The 22,211-nt window shown below is 34.8% G+C and overlaps 1 protein-coding gene across 2 annotated transcripts in view; it reads right to left on the bottom strand.

Moving 5' to 3' along the window:
* The window catches only part of LOC126818726 (zwei Ig domain protein zig-8), a 76,281-nt gene that overhangs the window by 5,320 nt on the left and 48,750 nt on the right, over window positions 1-22,211 (bottom strand). The window contains exons 2-7 of one of the 2 annotated variants that reach the window (XM_050546266.2): window positions 16,306-16,433; window positions 12,650-12,860; window positions 11,768-11,800; window positions 10,226-10,249; window positions 6,209-6,499; window positions 107-130 (exon numbers count right to left, since the gene is read on the bottom strand). In XM_050546266.2, coding sequence (XP_050402223.2) covers window positions 107-130; window positions 6,209-6,499; window positions 10,226-10,249; window positions 11,768-11,800; window positions 12,650-12,860; window positions 16,306-16,433 — 711 coding nt within the window. The remainder of the gene's footprint in view (window positions 1-106; window positions 131-6,208; window positions 6,500-10,225; window positions 10,250-11,767; window positions 11,801-12,649; window positions 12,861-16,305; window positions 16,434-22,211) is intronic. The other variant, XM_050546268.2, reaches the window with a different exon arrangement.

Raw genomic sequence — 22,211 nt, 5'->3', positions numbered from 1 at the left:
TTCAATCAAGGTTAGTCCCCCATTCGTGCGTTCGGGCATTTAACCTCGGCATACGGCAAGGTTCCCCTTAACTTCCCATTTACCAAATATAACAAAACGTACTTACCACGTTTTACATTCGGAGACCCCGCTGAAATAAAAGAAAGAACTAAGTTAACCATTAAGTTCAACAGGACAATCGCCAACAAGAACCATTTTAAATTGCTAATGCACCAAAGATGTAATATTTCCGCTATTCTGCTAGAAGGATCATTTCGATTTTAGTTCTATTCCCAGGTTAGGGAATGTCTTTGCTTCGATGTTAACAAATACGAACCAATGTATTTCAAAGCTCCACCAACGCATAAAGATGGTTGGGTGAAATCAGAAATCTTGATGGATTTGAATAATGTTTGGGTTTGGCCTGTATGATTTTGTCTGTGCAAAATTACAACCCATTGCGCATGAAACATATTCCATTCCTTTCCATCACCCACTGGTCGCGTTATAGAGATGACATATATTCCAGTAAAGGGGTGTCAGAGCACTACGAGACAATAATAAGGCAATACATCAATTCCATTCCGAACATCTCCAGCCACGCCACCGTGTATTCAAATTGGATATCAACTGGTGTATGTCGACAGACAACATATTAGACAACCGACTTTGCCCATCAGAAATATTTGAACTATTTCGTATTAGTAATTTTGTTTTTCTTCTATTCGCGGCAGCTATGTGTCAAAATAGAAACATTTCTTTTCCATTTGACAAATAACACGAACTGATCTTATTTCATTTAAGAGCACGCTTACTTTAAAATTATTAGATTTTGAATCAAATAAGAAGTTGGTGAAAAACTGAAAACATGTAAGTGAGTGTACAGTGACCTTTTCAAAGCATAACAGAGCTTTTACATATTTAAATCACGAGCATAATGGCCCATGGGCCTGATTTACAGATTGTTGATTTTTAAAAATATCTCAAATTAATGTCAAAGCAGGTTTTCCCCGCTAAGTGTATAGTACTAGAAATATAACAGCAAAAATTCTCATAGAATTAGAATGTTGGTTTATTTCCTTTTATTTCCAATGTGTTAATGCTGTTTACATTGAAGTACAGTCTTTCAAAAGTCTGTGTTTAATTAACCTTAGCCAATGCAGATTTAATTTGTTTTTGGTAATATTTGCTTGGGAGGTATAGTTTTAAAGAATCATAATTATGAAAGTCGGACTTCAAACAAAACTGATTTTAAATTAAGTTCTGAACAATTTGTAAAGTAATCGATTATCATATCATACGTTGTTGGTTCTATAGTCGATGACTAGCATGTCACGCAATCTTAAATATATATAGCATTGTTAGCTTTCCAACCTCTAACACCATGCGCTGTTATCTCTCCAACCTCTGACTAGGATGATATTTCCTGTTACCTCTGCAACCTCTGTCTAGCATGCCTCGGAGTAGCTGGAGTAGACCCACGAGGTTGAGAAGCGCTCCTGTCTCCAAGCCACATACGCTCACACCGGGGATCGAAACCGTAAGCCAGAGGTGACCGGCCAATTAGGCCATCCCAACCTCCCTTAGCATTTTACGCGCTGTTAACTCTTTTAACCTATGACGACCATATCAATAGCTGCTAGCTCTCTAAACTCTGACCGGCCATGTCAGGAGTGCCAATTGGGCTTGCATTTCTTGTGAACGCTGCAATTTTCTGGTTTAAAATTATGACCGAGAATCTATTGGTAGATATATAGATAATAAAATTTCACAGGATGTAACTGATAATATAGCTCGACCTCGTCTACTAACGACATTAACGTCATTGAAGAATGGCTATATAATAAATGATTTATGATCACAATATTATCTTTACCGTAACCATTATTGCGATTCAAAATAATTGTATATGGATAAGCAATGATTCAAAAAATTCATTAACCAGTAAGTTTTTGTTGCTGTTATTCTTCTCACTGTTTAACGTCCGCTTCCCCCGAAGGTGATATCGTTGACAATAAACCAGTAAGTTATAAAATCGCGTTTAAATACAGGCCATAAATCGTATTTATAGTCAAGGTTAGGGGCTGGGGCTCTATTACCAGCTGGTGCACAAAGTGAATAAACGTAATATTACAAAGAAATGGGTGATGATAATATGAGAAGGTGTTTATTTGACATACTATTTAAAAACACCTCTTATGTTCACTTTGTTTTATTCATTAAATATTCGTCTATTTTTCTTGTTTTGTATTAAGCGGTGTTTTGTTTAATTCAGACATACTTTACTACAAAGGTTTATGGTATTTTAACCACAACTTTGCATTCTATTCTATTCATGCAACCAATGGTATAAAGTTACTGACTGCTCCAGGAAATTCTCCGACTCTAAAATTCCTCGCCATTTCTTCAGTTTTTAATTTACACGGTCAAAACTTGGTGACATACCTGAAATTGTTACCCCGTTGCTCTCTTCGTCGAGCCTTAACGCCTGGAAGTTCGATAAAATTCACTATTCTCTTGTAAATTTCACACATTTCGACATTGTTTCTTTCTCAAAACATAAACATTACAGAGTGCGTCTGCGTAATGGGAAACTTGCATTTCGCGTAAAGGGTAGACAGGGATCTCCAAATCGGGTACATTCGCCCGTTTCTTTTGCGGCAGTAATACTTATTAAATTTCACACTGTGAATCCTGTGTTAAACACTCCATGCTTTTTGGTCGGATTTATATTATGTTCTGTCTGCTTATTTGGCAGTAACTGCTCATTAAGCCACTCGTTTTTGAGAGCAAGGTCTGGAGATGTGACTTTTTATAAACACTTTATTAGATTTCCAAAGTGCATAGGTTCTGATCAGCTGTAAATAAATATTTAAAATATATTTATCTAAATTATCTCCCTTTAACGAAACAGATTTTAGCGTATAAACTAGATAATAATTATCCGGTTGACACAGAATCAACGGCAAAGTACACACGATGGCACTAGCTATAATAATTATTGATACAAAATATTATTTCATCGCAATTTAGCTGAAAGATATCTGCATTGTCCTCGTAAATAAGCAGAGAAAGGTGGGAATCGATTTTCGTATTCCGTTTTCCTGCAAATGTTATTTAACTTGTTTATTATATAATATTTGTATTTCCTAAACATTTATGTACACGTAGGGTTGATATACAAGATCAACTGAAAACCCATGAATCATTCTGAATTTTTGCCATTTGCGAGACATATGTAATTTTGTGAGAATCACTTTTCAAAAGAATATAATATTGTTCTATTTTCATGACATTTGCACTATTCGATGACTACTGCGTTTGTTCATTATTATAACTTTCTTGTCATTAGAAATGCCGTCATTTTGACAAAACTTGTACTTTTAACCCTTAGTAAACAAAGTTTTATTTCAAATGTACATTTTTCTTTATATTTAAATTTTAAAACTTTAATCCCACTCATCGAAAAGCACAAATCAATGCGAACATATAGATGTCAAAAGATAGTTTATAACTTGATGAAATTGTTTTGCCCAACACGTCTCTTTTTGATTTTGGAAAAACACCTATATTTTCAACCCTTAAGCATGTTTTTTTTAAAAGAGTGTTATTCTATACCCTTTAATAATAATGTTTACTAATTTCCTTTAAGTAATATTGTGTAGATATACGATTAAGCATTGGTCACTTTGTAGGAGTTTCACACGTCAACATGTTATCATAAATGGCCATTTTATTTATTATTTTTTTTACACGTGTATCATGCTTATGGGAATATGTTAAGTGACGTCCGTTAAAGGATAACGGGCTCCGCGAAACCCGTCATGACTGCATAGCAGTTATAGTTTTCTATAATTTTCTGAGCTGTTTCTAAACCTTTTTTTTTTTTTTTTTTTTTTGCAAAATAAATGCCGGTACTTTAATATTCCGCACGGTTCACTGCATAGAACATAGAAATTATTATGTTTTGACTTTCTTAGAAAATATGAAATTATCGCTTTAATGGCACGCCAGCATCTACTGGGCGATAATGCGCCAAACATAATTAAAATATAAAAATTGTTTTGCTTTTGTTGCACACTTCCTGAGAAATTAGGTTACGTATACAATTAGTTTGATCATCACTCCAGCCTAAATTCAACTTTAAAATTTTCGAGGGTTCTGAAGACAAAGTTTAAAGCAAAGAATACCTATGCAACCCGCGATTACTTTCGCATTATTATTATTATGTGGTATGTAGTTTATATCAATATCATTACGCTACAGGTCAATTGGACAACAACTGCGGTCTTAAATCCCGTAACATCCAAGTAGGCCGAAACGACCCAAAGCCAAACCAGCGCCCCCGCCCAAATCAACTATTCCAGATAACTAGGTCAAACCTGACTGATGTTCAGTAGCCACTCGGCAAACCTCAACAGATTCCAGTACCCTACATCTAATCTCGGCTGTATGTATTTCATTGAAATACACGTGCATGATGGTGTCTGTATTTTAAGTTGTTTAATGGTCTCGTGTAAGACATTGCGTAATATATAGATATTGTACTCGTGCTGTCGCACTCGTAGAATATCAATATCTCTCACACTCAACCATTAAACTACACGTAATCAAACCACGATTTTTTCAAGAAAGAGAGGTTATATAGCTTGATCTAAAATTATTGATATTGTACAACCTACATATTAATGCTGTCGTCTATTATACATACTATTAATACTGAATAACCTACTGTCATCGATTATACATACTATTAATATTGTATAACTTACATATTAATGCTCTTATCTATTATACATACTATTAATATTGAATAACCTACATATTAACGCTGTCGTCAATTATACAGAATATTTACAATGTATAACCTACATATGAATACTGAAATCTATTATACATACTAATTATTATTTTATAACCAACATATTGATGCTGTCATCTTTATTACATACTGTAGATACCGTATACCCTACATATTAATGCTGTCATCTATTATATACATACTATTAATATTGTACAACCTACATATTAATGCTGTCATCGATTATACATACTATTAATACTGTATAACCTACTGTCATCGATTTTACATACTATTAATATTGTATAACCTACATAATAATGCTGTAATCTATTATACAAATACTTTATAAGCTACATATTAAAGCTGTCATGGATTATATATACTATTTATATTGCATGACCTACATATTAATGTTGTCGTCTATTATACATAATATTAATACTGTATAACCTACATATGCTGTCATCGATTATACATACTATTAAAAGTGTATAACCTACATATTGATGCTGTCGTCTATTATACAAATAATGTATAAGCTACATATTAATGCTGTCATCGATTATACATACTATTTATATTGTATAACCTACATATTAATGCTGTCGTCTATTATACATAATATTAATACTGTATAACCTACATATTGACTTTTGTCTTGTATGATACATAATCCGACCGTGACATTAAAATTTTATCTCCAAATTCCAGTAAGTCAAGAATAAACCGATTGTAAAAAAGACTATGTTTTCAGTGGCGTAGCTAGAGTTTGTGGCACCCACACTCTGCCTCAGAAAAACACAACACTGACATTTAGGCTGGAGTATAAAGAATATACTTGCCCTTTTCAACCTATATCAAATGATAGATGAATTTAATTATTCCGTAACATAATTTTGAGCCATTGTATTGAATGAGAAAAACAAAGTCACTATCGATCGATCATAACTTGCAAAGATAGATGATATTTAATCAATTATATTTTATAGATTGCCTATATCACCATGGGTGTCATCAACACAACATAAAAAGAAAAGGGCACAAACATACAGTTTTAATCCCCCATCCCCAAGAAACAAAAACATCCATAAACCCAATTCTTCTTCAGTTTATAATTTTAGGTCATTTATACTTTACCTACAGACTTCGAAGTATGTTTAAAGAAGCAATATCGACAGTAAGGACTGAAAATAGTAATTTAGGCCATTGAATCTCCAAATAAAATCCCTCAAAATCCAATTAATTACTCAATCTAGATATAAGTTGTAACTTGTGCTATTTCTAGAACACCTGGTATCACAGCTCACAGCTATTTGTTCTACTATTGGTTTTCGGTCTCCTCGGTGTCGGTTTTATTTCTAAATTGCAGAAAAAATGCGGTTAATTCTACGAAAAAGAGGAGTAATATCATCTCAGAATACTCACCGTTTAATATATGAACTTTGACACTGGTTGTATCCAAATTACTACTTCTGCATACATAAGTCCCTGCATCAGCCATTTGACTGTGTTTTAACACTAAGACACTAACTAATGTTTTGGTTGCCGTGAATTTATATTTTTCCAAAGTTATTTTTTGATGAGCGTCCGGTGATATTTTGATACCATCTTTGAACCAGTCTAAATTATCTGGCGGATTATCGATACCCGATGAGTTGCATACTAAATGAATCGAGTCACCCTTTTCTACGAACTGGGTACCGGACACAAATATAGCTGAAAAGGAAAAAAAATTGAAAGCATTGAAAGCAAAGATAAATCATGGCCTCCAATATCTGTGCGACTTCATGACAAACACACTTGATTGATTCATTTTCAGTAAAGATTTGAAAAATTTACATGAGCTGGAGGGCCTCTTTCGCGAGAAACGATTTATAATGCTGGTTAAATGAAATACAGTACTGATTCCGCGATAAATGGAACAAAAAAATGTTTGGATCCATAATATATGATGGTAATTTAACTTACACAATGTTAAAATAACATGCATTTTATAATAATGCTGACATCTAGTCTACATAATGTTAATATTGTATAACCTATTGATTACAATTGTATTCTAGGATACATACTGTTAATATGACCTACATAACCTACTTGTGATGCATAATGTTTGTATAACCGACTACAAGGATACTGTTTAATCTACATATTAACTTCACTATATTTTATGATACGAGGGCTGGCTGAAAAGTTCTAAGCCTGTCTGTGAAAGACAGGAATCTGACACGTTTCTGATCCGCAGTTCAGAGCTTCGGCATCCATCTTGCAGACACTTTTGTCATTCCTAACTCGTTGGTTACAATGCTCAACACCCCTCCCCACCACACCTCATGAGAGATGGCCACAACACTGGCAATATGTCGAGGGGTCAATCGTCGATCAGTCATCACCATGTCATGCAACTTGGTAATCTTTTCTTCAAAGGTTGCTGTTGATGGCGTTCCAGGACTCAGGTAATCGCCAAGGTATCCCAGCCATGCTTAAATTACGCAGCCAACCTCTTTACTGTGGAAAAGCAAGGGACATCATTCCCGAAAGTGGAGACCATGTCGGCCTGTATCTGTGTTGGGGTTAGTCCTTTCAGTTGAAGGTACTTGATGACTGCCTATAGCCAGTTTTGTCCATTTTGGTGATTTTAGGTTCACCAAATGGTCTGGTACGAAGACAATAATACCACTACAGTTGCAGTTCAAATGAATAGTTGTTAGTGGCAAAAGTTTGTTGCAACCCAATTGGTCTATTCTTTTCCGGCTTAGAACTTTTCAGCCAGCCCTCGTACACAATGTAAATACTGTATAAATACTGTATAACCTAAATATCAATACTGTTTTTGTCTCATTTGAAGGATTAAAAAACAAATATACCTTGGATAATCCCCGATAGAAATTAAATTAATTTACATGACAGACATGTAAACTTTGAGCTTTCATTTGTCCCGTTTTTCATATTTTAAGGTGTTAAGCAAAATATCAAACTTTAAATAAAATGGAGTTTAAAGCGGAAATTGCAAATTTTCTAAGAAAGTCAAACGTAATTATTTATATGTCTTTTGCTCAATAGGTTGTCAACTCACAATTATACGATCATAGGTGTCATTCTCACACTTAAGATTCATTTACACATGAAATAATAACAAAACTACCTCCCTTGTTTTCTATTCTCCACCACGGAGTAGAGATATTCAAACGTTTGAAAATGAAGGGGAAAATGATATTTTTGCCAATTTCTCAGCTGGCAATAGTGAATTATAGGATTAATAGGATTATTCTTTAACAAGGTAGGACTGTTTATGGATACCATCTATTTCCAGGCTTTATTTTAATAAATTTTAAAAATATAACTTAAAAATTTGCAATTTCCGCTTTAACGTCCTACTTATCTCCACAGATAGGGCTAATGAATAATGAAATACACCATACAGTTTTTTCTGAGACACCACGACCTACTCTTGTTTCGGATTACAACTGTCAAGGGTTCTCTTTAGTGCATACGAACGTGTACCCGGGAACTCGATATATTTTACCCATCCCGTCCTGCACCACTGACGCGGGTAAAGTACGCTGGTAAATCACAGGGAACTTTCTCGGCCTATACCGGGATCGGCCTGTGGACTTCCTGGTTAGCGAGACGGCGCTCTACTCTTTAACCTGGCCAATGGTGGATTTTTTGTAATCTGGTAGTCAGGTATAGAAGGGCCTTTAGAACCCTTCAATTTATATCGTTCTGATTTGAAGACCCCACCCCGCCCTCCAACTTGTATGTGTCTTGCTTTCTTTCCTTTCTGATGTCATTGATTTATTATGATGCAAAAGTTTAGAATAGTCGCATAATGGTTAAATGACTGCATGCAAATATACGCATCAATAGCCAGACAATCAAAATTAACGGAAAACTTTTAGCAGTTATTACTAAGAGTCTAGTGTCAGATTATGTAAACTGTCTGGTCGAAAGAGATTTTTAAAAACAAAACGCAGATCAAGTAAAAGAGTAGGGACGTAAAAGAATCGATAAACTCTAAATACCAGTGGAATTGCAGAATAAAGCAACACGACGACTATGTGGCTTCAATACATAGTTGTTGCACCATATGTTTATGTGCCTTATTGTTGGTTAATAATTACATAAGTAAGCGGAATAAACATCAAGTTTAGTGTGTGTTCAGTGATAATCACGTTTCTTCACCTTAAAGTCACGAATTTTACATTAGTCTCTAGCACAAGTCAGAAGATCAGCTTCCAGGAGCCTGGAGATATATCCATTTCAATCGCACTGTACCACAATATAATAGTTTGATTAATGTCTTCAACAGATCGCTAGTCGATTTTTTAATAAATATAGAGACAGACAGCGCTTTTCAGTTAGCGACTTGAGTCTTCTCTATTGAGAGCCAATAAATCTTTAACATTGCCGTCCATTCATACCCATACCGCTAAAGATTTTGTTCATATAATATATCTTAATTCTTGGTCAATTTCTAAACCATTTCATTGCAGCAGTTCTTGGTGATTATCTGAACATTGGTTTTTGTGGACTTGATCAATTAAGATGGTAAATAACATGCCCCGAGTCTATGTAATTAAACTAGACTACGATGTGTATGTCTACATGAAGCACTTTAGATCAATCTCATATATAGGAGGAACCGATGCGTGGTTTTTTTTAATTGGGTTTTAACTGAATGTGTTTAACAGTAAGCAATTTATCTATGTGCTTAAACCTTGGGAAGACCACGGCCCTTCCTAGATATTTATTGAGATGCTAATAGTTAAAAGAATCTCCGAAATCAAGAAGGAAATTCATTATGGTTATACTGGCACCATTTCAATCTTCGTGCAGTACTTCACGTGACTTCAGGGCTAAGGTTATCAGGGTTGCACTTGACTACCCAAGCATATCTTCATACTTTTCCGCACATTTTGGGCTTTCCCTTACACTATACTAAAGAGGAACCCATATCCCAATATTAAAGTGATGTGTCAGAATGATAGAATCTTACGAGAATTTGGAATATGGCCAACAGTTCTTTAATAACCGAAGACAATAAGACAGACAGTAAAGATTGTCATATTTCAGATTGAAGAAGATTTGTTTTCTAGGTAAATATTCTCATATTATAAAGTCTCTGAGGTCAAGATTCATTCAGATAACCGAAAGAAGGCAATCAAAACTTGGTGCTCAAATGACCATTCATTAGAATACCAGACTGTATCAACAGAAATAAGGGAATGATAAATATAATGTCTCTGTATTTTTATATCTGTAAAATATTTCCTAATATTTTGTGTCTTAGAAACAGTGGTTTAATTCCACAATGCACATTTTGGTTTGAAAATTATATTCTATAAAGATTTTGGGGCAATCTATTTGGTGCCATGGTAGTCAAATGTCTGATAGAGAAAACACTAACATACTGTATATTCAAATTTTATAAATACTTACATGGAGCTGCCGGCAGTGGTTTACCTGAAAATCAGACAGAAAAGGTTAAATGGTATAAAAGAAATATAGATATCTCCTGTCATATCAGTGACGCCATTATTTCTATACTAAATGTATATAGAATTACTTACGATGCCACTTACAGTGTCTTTTCTCTAAATGCAAGAACCGGGTGCTAGACATGTCAATTTATTGAGACACAAAAATGTTCAATTATATTAAAGAGTTTGTTCATGTTAAATTTGTCAGTTCGCAGTCAAATTGATGTGCAAAAAAGAACAAAAATATAGATTAAATAGTGAATATACTCAAACTGGAGACTACAAAATATAGCAATAGTCTTCAAATTATAGATGAGATTCCATCAAAGTTGACTTTTTATGTGTTGTAAGACATACTTATCAAATCACAACAGTATTTCCAAATAATCACACAAAGGAAATGTTCCATATCAATGCAAGCGTTGCCACACGAAGGATAATTATGTCGTTATTTGCGGGAATCAGGGAATAATATAAAAGACGTAGTAAATACACACTGACATGGTTCGGGTATCTTCATCCAGAACTCTGATAGCTTACTTTAATTTATTTGTGTCTATAGAGATAACACTTCAATAATCTAACTCCTAATGTTTCAAGTTTTAAAACAACATAATACAATATTCAACCAAGTGCAGCGTAATATATAAATGGTGCTTAATATTTAAAAATGTATAAGGTGGGCGCAAGCATATCAAGGGTCAAGGTTATTCCCAAGGTAAAGGTAACACAGTTTTCCCGCAAAACATGACAGAATGACCCAATTGTAAGACAAATATCAGATTGGCTGTATCATCAACGACTATGTAGAAGTCCAAATAGCGAAACTTTTTTCGGGGTTCAACTAAGGGCGTGTGTCATTGCCAAATCTAGATTTTCTAGACATGTTCGCCGTGGACATATCAATGGCCCTTATTATAAACCAGAAGAATGCATACTATCTGCTATTATATTCATGTGTGATTGTCAGATTCCTGACGATTTTCAAATCCGAATCCACATAATGAAACTATGATTATGAATCAGTCTGGTGGTGTGGATTCTTGGGATACAAAATTGCGGTCACTCACGTCATTCATCTGTTAAATGGCAGATTCCTGAATATGTTCGTGTGTGACAATGAAACACACAGGTCAAATAATTAGGCATCTGGGTACGGATTTGCACATCTGAATAGAATCTGGCTTTGGCTTCGTGGACTTAAATGTTGTGGAGTCTGCGCAACTGCTTCATTGGTATAATCTGGTAAGGGATTGGGAGTTTGGCAACAAATGTTTGAAACATGGAATTCCAAATTCTTTCCAATTTCAGAAATGTTTTGGATCTTCTGGTGAAGTTTTGCGAGAAACTGGCCTTGGGAAATAATTAAAAGGTGAAAAAACAAATAAAATATTCTTTCATCAAGGTACGGTATGATAGACAAATAGGGTTTAGGTAAAAGGTACACGTTTTTGTTACAACGCTGATACAGAATGTACAGAGCATTCAATATATAAGTTACCTTTATATCCAGTTATATTATATCCTTTTGTACCTTGCAAATATAATATTATTTACATTTTATAAAAATAGACGCCAAAAGGGTATGTTGCGATATGAAAATTTAAACATAAAGAAGAAAGGAATGGAAAAGTTAGTACAAAATTTATGTCATCTAATATTCTCTTCTTGTTGACTATTATATGTTCAAAGTAATGAAAAAGACATTAGGCTTTATTGTTGCGGGTGGGATACGTTTGTGGTAATTGGCTGATAAGAAATCAAATACTAAATGTATTAATTGAAGGGAGAAAAATAGTAATTGAAAAAGTTTAATACCATTAGACTATAAAATAGTATTCCTGGCTTCGTTGTACTCCTCACAATTTATAATGGCGATGTATAACCTTCTGCCAAATAACAACAGGCATGAGTAATGTATGGTTATCGAATGGGAATTTTATCTCAAGAGAGCATGGTCTAAATGAAGTTAGAATCGTAATCCCTCGAATATTTTCCAAATCAATTTAAGTTTGATTTTTATTAAACCTCCAGCTATAATGTCTGACTCGAGCCATAATCGGGTGAAATATAGTAGAATTCCCATATCAGCCACGAGTGAAACTAGAATTGAATAGCGAATTGGCGCTAGCTTGTTCTTTAACAGAGCATATGGGAAGTATCGCATCATTTATAGTATCGGTTTCATTGCCATATTAAAGTTTTTGTGCCATAAACGTCAAGAAAGGCGGGAATACCATAGACTGAAGATATTATGACCTCCGAGATTGAATCGGTGCCTTCTGTAATAAGTGTAATGAGGTGTGATATGTCTGAAAATTATGTCTTCGATATTTTAAGATAACATGATAAAAACTCCTTTTAAAGACATTATTATACGTACTATTGACTCTTAATAAAATAAGCTTGGTTAGTTTTTTCCGGGCGCTGACTTGACACTCATAAACACCACCATCTTTTGGCTGGACATCTTTTATGAGCAGGTTAAATTCCTTGCGCTCTGGTAATTTTTGTAAAGCTATCCTAGGGTCGGATATAAACTGTAACTCGCCTATTGTGATAGGATTAGGGTCGGATGTTCGTCTCCATATAACCTAAAATTGTGAAAAAAAGCTGATAGATTAATTCCATTGAGATTGTAACACAAAAAAGTCTTGTCTGCTTTTACGCATTACTAACAAACGAAAAGCATAAAAAATCTAAACAATATTGCAAGCCAACAACTTGGCTCAGTTCAAATTATTCGCCAGTCTGCGTTTAATACAGTTCAAACACCATGGGCTTATTTCAAAGATTTTTTTAATCATGACATCAACAGTTTTTATAATGATCGAATCATCTGGAATCTGTTTGGTTTAATTAATTTTCATAAATGTTGCATTCTTTTGAATTATCGTGCAATCCGACTAACCAGACATATTCGTCAGCTCTAAGAATGGGCAGCGCTGTGCTAGCTCAGCAAGGACCATTCTGTGACAGGAACGACTCATTCACCTACAGTTTTTATCTCAAAATACCGCTTAAACTACACATAATTATACCATTTGGGCACCATCTAGGCCCTAAAATACATTAGTATCTGTTTTATAAAAATGTCTTCAGAAAAAAATACTTTCAAAGGCCTGTAATCGTTCATAGCTCATCTGGCGCCGACGGGAATTGGCTTCCGCAGTTGTCCACGAGCTTCCATTGGAATATCGACGTGCTCAATCTTAACAAACATATCCATTGCTCTCAAATAGACATTATTTTAAATAAAATAATCCAAACAAAAATGAAAAATTCACCTAAAAGGGAGATTCGAACCACCAACCGCATGACTTCCCCCGACCCACCCTCTCACCGAGTTGCTTGTCCAAGGCCCCAAGGTCCATGTCGTGGGCCCTGTTCAGGGGGTTTGCCTAGGGCCTCTCTTATTCTTAATTCGGCCCTGAAGGTGCAGCTAACGGTACCCGTGAGCCGTAGCTACCATACTACACTGTTCAACGTCGCCCACTTCGACGCAAGGCTTTGTTGCCGTTAATATTTAAGCTTCCACATTTCTGTATTGTAGAAATCAGTGGATGTGTCCCAAAATGAATAGTGGAAACATGCTTTGAAATTAAACATTTTGTAGCCAATACAACAAATATGTTAAAGGGACAATAAATACAAATACACACTTATATACAGTACAACATGGTACAAATGATGGCTATGGATATAATGAAAACGTATAAAAGTCAAAAAATTTATTTCTCTAATTAAATTTGCAAAAAGAAAAATGTATCACAAAAGTTTATTTTTAGCACTTTTCAATAAGCTGTATATTTTAAGTATGTTGCATTCCGGTCATTTTTTTACACCTATGGATACTATGTGCTTAGCACTTCAAAACCATCCAAAGAAATTCTACTTGCGACCATGAAAGAAAAAGTTACAGTGTATGTGAATATGGTACCCTAAAACAAGTCCACACAAAATAAGTATGTACTGATTTTTTTTTTTCAAATTAGTGCTGGGGTGGAAGTTGACCACCCGCTTTATCAGAAGGGGTCAAAATTAGAAGGTTGCTATTCCACCATAGAATGCAGTCTGTGCTTAAAAAGGGTGATAAATACACATGTGACAACCGCAATTCTACCCATAAAATGAATAATTCCAGTACAGTCCTTTAGAGCGACATTAATCTGTAACCACTTCAGCATGTCACCTCTTGTCCCTAGGGGGTGTCATACCATAAGTTTGATCAAAAACTGCCGATCCCCTATATTAGCACCTTTTGCGATTTTTGCATGGTCTTCTCGCGGATACACTCCTAAAACTAAACAGATCGGCGCTCGCTTATTCTGCCTAAATGCAAATCTAAATAACGCATCTGTACTATATTTTAACCTAAAGATATTGTTCTCCATGGAATTTTGCATCATCAACAATCTGTGATATGGAGTCATGGTTTCGGTCGTGGCTATTCCCAAGTTTGATTATCTTGAACTGCACTTGTTGTACTCATAGATAAATAAAAATATGTGTATCAAGCACCTGGTACCATTTCTCAATTACTTGGCAAGTTTGTATAGCAAACTATTTTAAAATGTACTTTTGCATTTTATTCAAAGACGCGTGGATCCTATACAGGGTGTAAGGGTCGGGTGGTTGAATGGTCTAACGCGTGCGCTTTAGATCACGAGGTCAGTCATTGAGTTAAGTGGCTTGGTTTCGGATAACGGCTAGTACGTGACAAGGAGTAGACTCGCTTGTTCAATATCGTGAGTTTTGTCCAGGTCCCGCCCCCCCCCCCCCCACTGCTAAACACCCCTACGCGCAAGCAAATTATCGAAATAAAATTGAACCTTATGTTAGTCTCGATTTGACGTGGTTTCTCGGGGGGTTGGATTGCCGAATGGTTAGCACGTGTGCGCTGTATCATAAGGTCTGCCATTGAGTCAAATGCGTGGTTTCGATTACCGGGTTGTACGTGACAAGGAGTAGGGTCGCCTGTCCAACCTCGTGGGTTTTCTCCGGGTCCTCCGGTTTCCTCCCACTGCTAAAGACTCCGACGCGCAAGCGAATTATTGAAATAAAATTGAACCATGTGTCAGTCCCGATATGACCTATTTTGTGTCTAGTGGACGGTAAGCCCCATTTCTCTCTCGCTCTCTCTCTCTCTCTCTCTCGTAGTTTCTCGCTCTCTCACACTCTCTCTACATGGTGATCTCGTTTCTCATCAAAGAGGAATTATAGCCATGATCAATATTCGAAGCATTGAATCGTTAAACTGACATAAAACTTTATAATGAACGTTGGTGAATATATATATATATATAATGGTTGCGACCAAATCTTGATGTAAGTCACTACAAAAACATGTTTAAGCTAATTAAAGAAATAACACCCTCTTTTCATAACAATTGGATAATCTCTAATTTACCAGACAAACTGTCTGGTGGTTGTTATTCTCTGAAAGGTTGTTGTGTCTGATGACCTATGTAAGACAGACGCATCAGCCCTGCGGACATACTAGATTTTCTTGATGCTCTTTTCAGTACCAATGTCCACTAGGCCTATTATTGTCAAGACTGGACTATGGCCTGGCGAAATAACGGACCCCAATCAAGCTATATGCATGCTAACTTTTGATATTGTTAGAGGCCTCAAGGCATCTTAATCAAGACGGCGGTTAGCGGCTTACTTCTGTCCAAGATTGATATTATTTTACGCATAAGTTTATTATTTTAAAACGAGTTCAGAAATGAAGGGTAAAGTAAATTAAGTGCACTAATTTGAACTGGCAGTTATAACCACAGCTCTAGCTTTTTTGCTAAATTTTTATCTCATCCTTTTCTGACTTACAGTTTCATTTCGATATCGTTGCCGAACTATGTGCCTTGTGTATCATATGTTGTACAAATTTGATAAAACATTGTTCCATATTAAAACTAACCTATAAACGGTAGAGTAAATTTGATAAGTGAAATGTGTAAACGGGATTATTTCAACTCTCCGTATCACACATTCTTTATAGCTATTAAATTAAGATGTTATTTTCCGATTACTCACTGTCTTAGTTCCAATATTTTCTATAGCACAACGGAGTACTGCAGTATCTCCTCTATGGAATGTCACATTATTTGGTCGATTTAAAAAATAAGGCATACTGAAGGACTGGTGCTCTTCTCTAACGTAAGCTGAAATGAGAAAAATATATACAACTGAAGTAAGTATACAGTGCATATAACAGTAAATACAATTGTATATATTAAGATTTCATCTATTAGTATACATGTATATACACTTTACCCATCTAATAATATAAAGTGGAAAATGCCCAAATTTTCTTGAAATACCCGAATATAAGGATGAAGAATCAAGTGAAGCCTGTAAACTTGATTGGTAAAATACAAAAATCTAAGCCTCCGAAACGTTGGACACTTGTGTATAAAAAAATAAAAAATCTGACACGTGTCAATAATTTTTCGATGTTAGTATGCTGATACAGATTTTTAAGGGGTAGTGTCGGAAATTATATCATGTTTCCACAGCCAAACAACCGCACTCATTTGTCTAGTAGCGCAAGAGTTTACAAACCGAAATACATTGGATGGTCATCACAACGTTTACATTTCTCATAAAGGAATAGAGACAACTGGAAATGTTTGCTTTAGGTGATAACCCCAGCATTGTCACGAGATTAATTGTTTCGTAGATTATCTAGTATCCTTTTAGAACTGTAACCTAATACCAAAACTATTTAAGACGTCAATGAACTTGTCGATACAAATGCTGTAAAGCAGATCGGAGATCGAATATAGGGAGACAGTAAAATTCTGTTACAAGACTTGGCATGGATTTTGTTTGCAATCCCAATACCGCATGTTAAACTGTTATTGACAAACAAGAAATAAGAGAAAACTACAAACACTCAAATACGAGTATTATTTTTTATGGCTGTTCTGGAAATATGTTAAATTTTACCGATCACATTTCGTTGTAATGCATAGAATAATGGTTAAAATGTAGTTTAAACGATTTTGAATAACTGTACTTTGGAAGTTGTATTGTCTGGGCCATCACCGGCATATTGAACAGTGTTGCTTCATTTACAATAGGCAATGACACCCTTCTACATGTATAGTGCCATACTGTATAAATCTTGAATTAGAAGAGCTTTCTTTAAAGTATTTTAGGAATCCTTAAAAGGTACTTTTGCAGATAAAAAACGAGAATCGCTGTGAAAGAATTTAGAATTAGCTAATCAAAACCTAAACTGGTTCACAGAACAGATGGCATCTGTCTACTCGTAGAAAATCGAATTTTAAAAGAATGCAATGTAAAACGACACCAATCTTCCTCAAACTGATAACCCAAACTATGTGGATGGCTATAAAAATGGTGCTAAAGAGGAAATCAGTAGGAAAGTATGATTGGGTGTGATTTAGAATATCCGAGGATGCCGTGCTCCTTGTTTTGATTGACTCACATTTGCACATTACATTAATAATTATTTTTCATTCAAATAAACTAACAAAGAGTGGATTTCGCGACATAACCAATGCGTATACTCCGTGCTTACTTCTATGCACGTGTACAATTTCTGTCGTGAATCAAAAACAAAATGGTTCTGGATTTACCCATTTTTGTAGAAAGAGAAAACGAAACTAGCTTTATACACCTTTCCCGAACCTCACGCATAGTTAATTTTTCTCCCCGGATTTAGCCCTTTATATTTTTCAGAGGATGCAAAGGAGAATTTTTATTTTGAAAACGAAATGTATGTCGATTTGTTTTCCAATCGGTATAGTTTGGCTTAGTAACGGGCAAATAATGCACGAATTAATTTATATAACGAATTTAATTCAAACTCAAATACACCTGGAATCATTAACATGGCTGTAAGGCGTTGCAAAAGTGGCAATTATATTACTTACACCGTGATCTTGCTCGTAACAAAACTAATAATGCAAAACACGTCAATGTTATTCTTGAAAAACATAACAACGTTCACGTGTTACGCAGGTAAACATTTATATCTTTCTTATAGTAATACTCATAAATTGGAATTGGTAAAACAACTGGCCGTGATAATGAGATTACTTTAAAGTATCAGTCTGTAAGTCTGTCGATAATTGACTCCCTTTTTTGTTCTTTTAAGTATCAGTTACCGTATTCCGTGCTTCAGCTAAGCATTGTGATGAAATTGATTACTATAATATCATTCTTATACCACTTAATTATTTCCTTGAAAATGCCCTTAAAACAAATTGCTGGCAAGAGGCGGAGGAAATTTCTAATTACACGTTTCCTAGCCCTAGGGACTCCGACTAATATGTCTAGCTTCGGAAATGGTTGGATGTTAAAGGGCTTCTTTTGATTCCACTAATAAGTCCATACTATAAACCAGCAGTAGCAATTAAATCTCAGTCGAACAGTTAAACATCTCCACAAAGGGTGACTCTTTCAATTTATACAAACTAAGAAAACAATTACTTTAATGAATATAATTTCCTCCAAAATTATTACCGAATATCCAACCATGAAAGTTAAGACAATAGGCCACTTTCTACAATTAATACAAAAAAGGCCTCACTAAAAACTGATTTACATGGTGATGTATATAAAAAGAGAGAAGCTTGAAAACAACCCACGCAGTGAATGTACGAGAAATTGCTAAATTTCACTTTAGGGAATAGTGATCTGTATCATAGATTGGAAAATATATATAGTATACAGATATTGGTGACAGGAGAAAGCAAAACACGACTGGGCGATAAGCGATGGCCTTTCGGAAGATATGAATTAGTTTCCAGATTGACCCCTCATCAACAAGTCTTGGTCTTCAAATCTCTGGTGTACTGTTAAAAAGTTATAACGACAACTTGAACAGCCCAATTACATTTTCATAATTGAATCAGGATATCACGTATTTTAGGTTAATCCAGTACAAAATCCAATATCAATAAAATAGTAATAAAATGCCGTCTTCATCAATAAGTAAAATATTTACAACGTTCTCATCAAATCTGAGACTAACTTTTGAAAGAGATCGACAAGTAGGCCTACTTGCGCATACCTGCTTTTATAGCAGTTTTGTATACCAAATCTCAAAAGACTCATAATTCCTTATAATTTCTTAGATTGTATAGCAATCATGACTAGGTTCCAATTTACGACTACATACCACAGTATAGGCTACCCATGCTCTTTATGTGCAATTCATGTCCCCATTTGAGACCCGACAATTTACCTTCATTTTCAATTTATAGCTAGAGTGATTGGTCTTATCTTAATGAGATAATAAAATAAATTAAGATGGATTTCTTTTTCCAAATGACAAACATAAATCACCAAGTCTTGGAGGAATTTAGCATCCTGGAAATGAATGTGCTAAGTTTGGTTTCTACAATAGATACTGGAGATTTCAGTGGCATCGATTACATTATATTACGATCGGGCCTGTAGAGAGGCAATTTACGATCCAAACTGATTGGCTTATTACTAACCATGGCGACCCCAGAATTGAAAAATCCAATTAATGTGACATTTGATTTTCATGGCCAAATGATAATATTCGCTGCAGCTCAGAAACCCCCAGTGTTGTCACTGATTAAGATTACTAATACTCTTGAGTAATACACGCCAATTAACATTGTGCTAATACAATTCCAACCCCGTCTGATTTACCATCAAATTTACTTCTTATAAATAATGGTTAGAGAAAGCAGAGCTAACTCTTAACATAGTTAAATAATAAAGTCCTCGGTGACTTCCCATTTGACCTATCCAGTATTATAACTATTTAGGACGATATGGTTTACTCGTGAGCCTCTGCCTCCTCACTTTAATCAGTCAGACACTTTCTGGTGCGATAAAATTTTGCCACAAATGAAGAAAAATAAATGTCCCCGATTACTTTATATCCCTTTTTTGTGACAATTATAGTCTTTAGACGTGACTCTTATGACGAAGTGGTCATTTTTGCATTACTGTGATAGAATTTTACAGAAGACGTTAAAGCTTTTAAAAACAGGAAAAAATGTTCAACGTTGCCCGTTTCTATCATTCTTCCTCCTTGCCACTGTTATTCTAGAATGATTTCATTAAAATAAATTCAGCTCAAGTCAAGAAGATTATACATGTCGATGATTTAAAGTGAAGATTCGCGTTATTCGGGATATCCACCATGTAATTCAGATTCAGTCGGGCAAAAATCTATTATAATGTAATAATTAAGGATTGAATCGATGTAAGCGAGGTCATATGACAGATGTTAAGAATTAGAAGAAAATACGAAACGACTGCTACATGTCTGGTCAGTAGAAATAATCCTATATTCTATAGTAAATAATATTTCATAGCATCGGAGAAGCCTACTAGCTAGTATATTTCAGTCTATGGTCATTATACAGGTTTTCGTTAGCACAGGTATGCAACACAACTTCATTTGCTTTTTATTCATATTTTATGTTGAGCCATATTTCTAATAATATTTCATAACACAGGAAAAGCCTACTAGCTAGTATATTTCAGTCTATGGTCATCATGTAGGTCTTCATTAGCACTGGTATTCAACACATCTTTGTATGCTTTTAATTCATATTTTATGTTGAGCCATATTTCTAATAAAAAAAACGTTTTTACAATAGTTTCTTCTTTCGTCATTTTCATCATCACCATGATCATTTTTTTTTCACCCTCATGATTGTCAAAAGCATTCACCATGCACGTTATCATCAGCAACATAATTTTCATATCCAGTTTTATTGCAAAAATGGGTCATATTGCAAAACTAGAACTCAGGGGTAACCGTTTTCACAATAGTTTAATAATTTCATTTTTTCAATTAAATTAAATTATTGCAAAAATGGTGGATATTACAAAAGTTTAACCCCGCGGGAACCATTTTTGCAATAACGGTCATCGTAAACAGCTATTCCAAAAGTGGAAAATCATCAACCACACTTGCAGTATTTCATCTCGCACCAAGTTATCGACCAAGGACAATGCAGAATCGCCAACAAACACTTGCTAATTTTTAGTCTTGAAATTGATTTTATTGAAAAGTCATCTTATATGACTTATCAGACTGCCTGTATAAACGTAATATTAATCTACATTGAAAAGAGCATGAACAATGAAAATGTTGTCATTAAACTCACCGAAAGAAACATGGCAGTTTTAGTAATGAAGTTATAGCCAATACGTATCCGGAGCAAGATAATACCTACCAATTTCCCGCCCCTTAGGTAGTACATGTAATAGACAACTTGTACGTTATACTATTTGTAAAGGGCAAGACACGAAATAGTCAAAATACAGTTCCTTTAATGTTTTTGAAAAAAAATAAACCTAAAAATATATGGATATATTTTACTTTCTTGAAATAAAATAGAGGCCTATGTATGTCATTCATTGTGGAATAAGGGAATTTGCAAATAAGAACATTTTCTTTTTAATTCGACCTATTGTCGCTAAAATTCTGCGAGTTGTATCAACGCCAGAGTTTTATAGTCCAATCAACCATTATAATTATGTCTTATCAAATGGCTAATATCAGTTTGAGATGCGGCTATCGCGATTTAAAAGAATAATTATTGGTGATTATCGGTTGAAATATGTTAGCAAATGTGTTGGTTGATGTACTTCTGGGTCTAATGGCTGTAACAGAAGTGTTATTGCGATATTCCTTCCTAAACTCAAGATATTTTCTGTCATCAAACGTGGGCTACAAGACAGTAACGTTTTCTTTATAATCCACTAAACATTTCTTGTATTTCATTCCTGTTCAAAAGACGTGTAAGAATTTAGAGTACAGGACAAGCCTTATAACAAAGATCATTGAAACAAAACACAAATTCGTACATGCCCACATCCATGTTTTAGTTCAATTTATTTTTAATTTATTTGATTTATGTTATTGTTATTTATCATAAAGTCGTCAAAAAGATTTACTTCCTCGTCTGGATTTT

Source organism: Patella vulgata, chromosome 4, assembly GCF_932274485.2.
Source record: "Patella vulgata chromosome 4, xgPatVulg1.2, whole genome shotgun sequence".
NCBI classification, from domain to species: domain Eukaryota; kingdom Metazoa; phylum Mollusca; class Gastropoda; family Patellidae; genus Patella; species Patella vulgata.
Note: the sequence above shows the minus strand (reverse complement) of the source record. Positions and strands in the feature narration are given on the sequence as shown.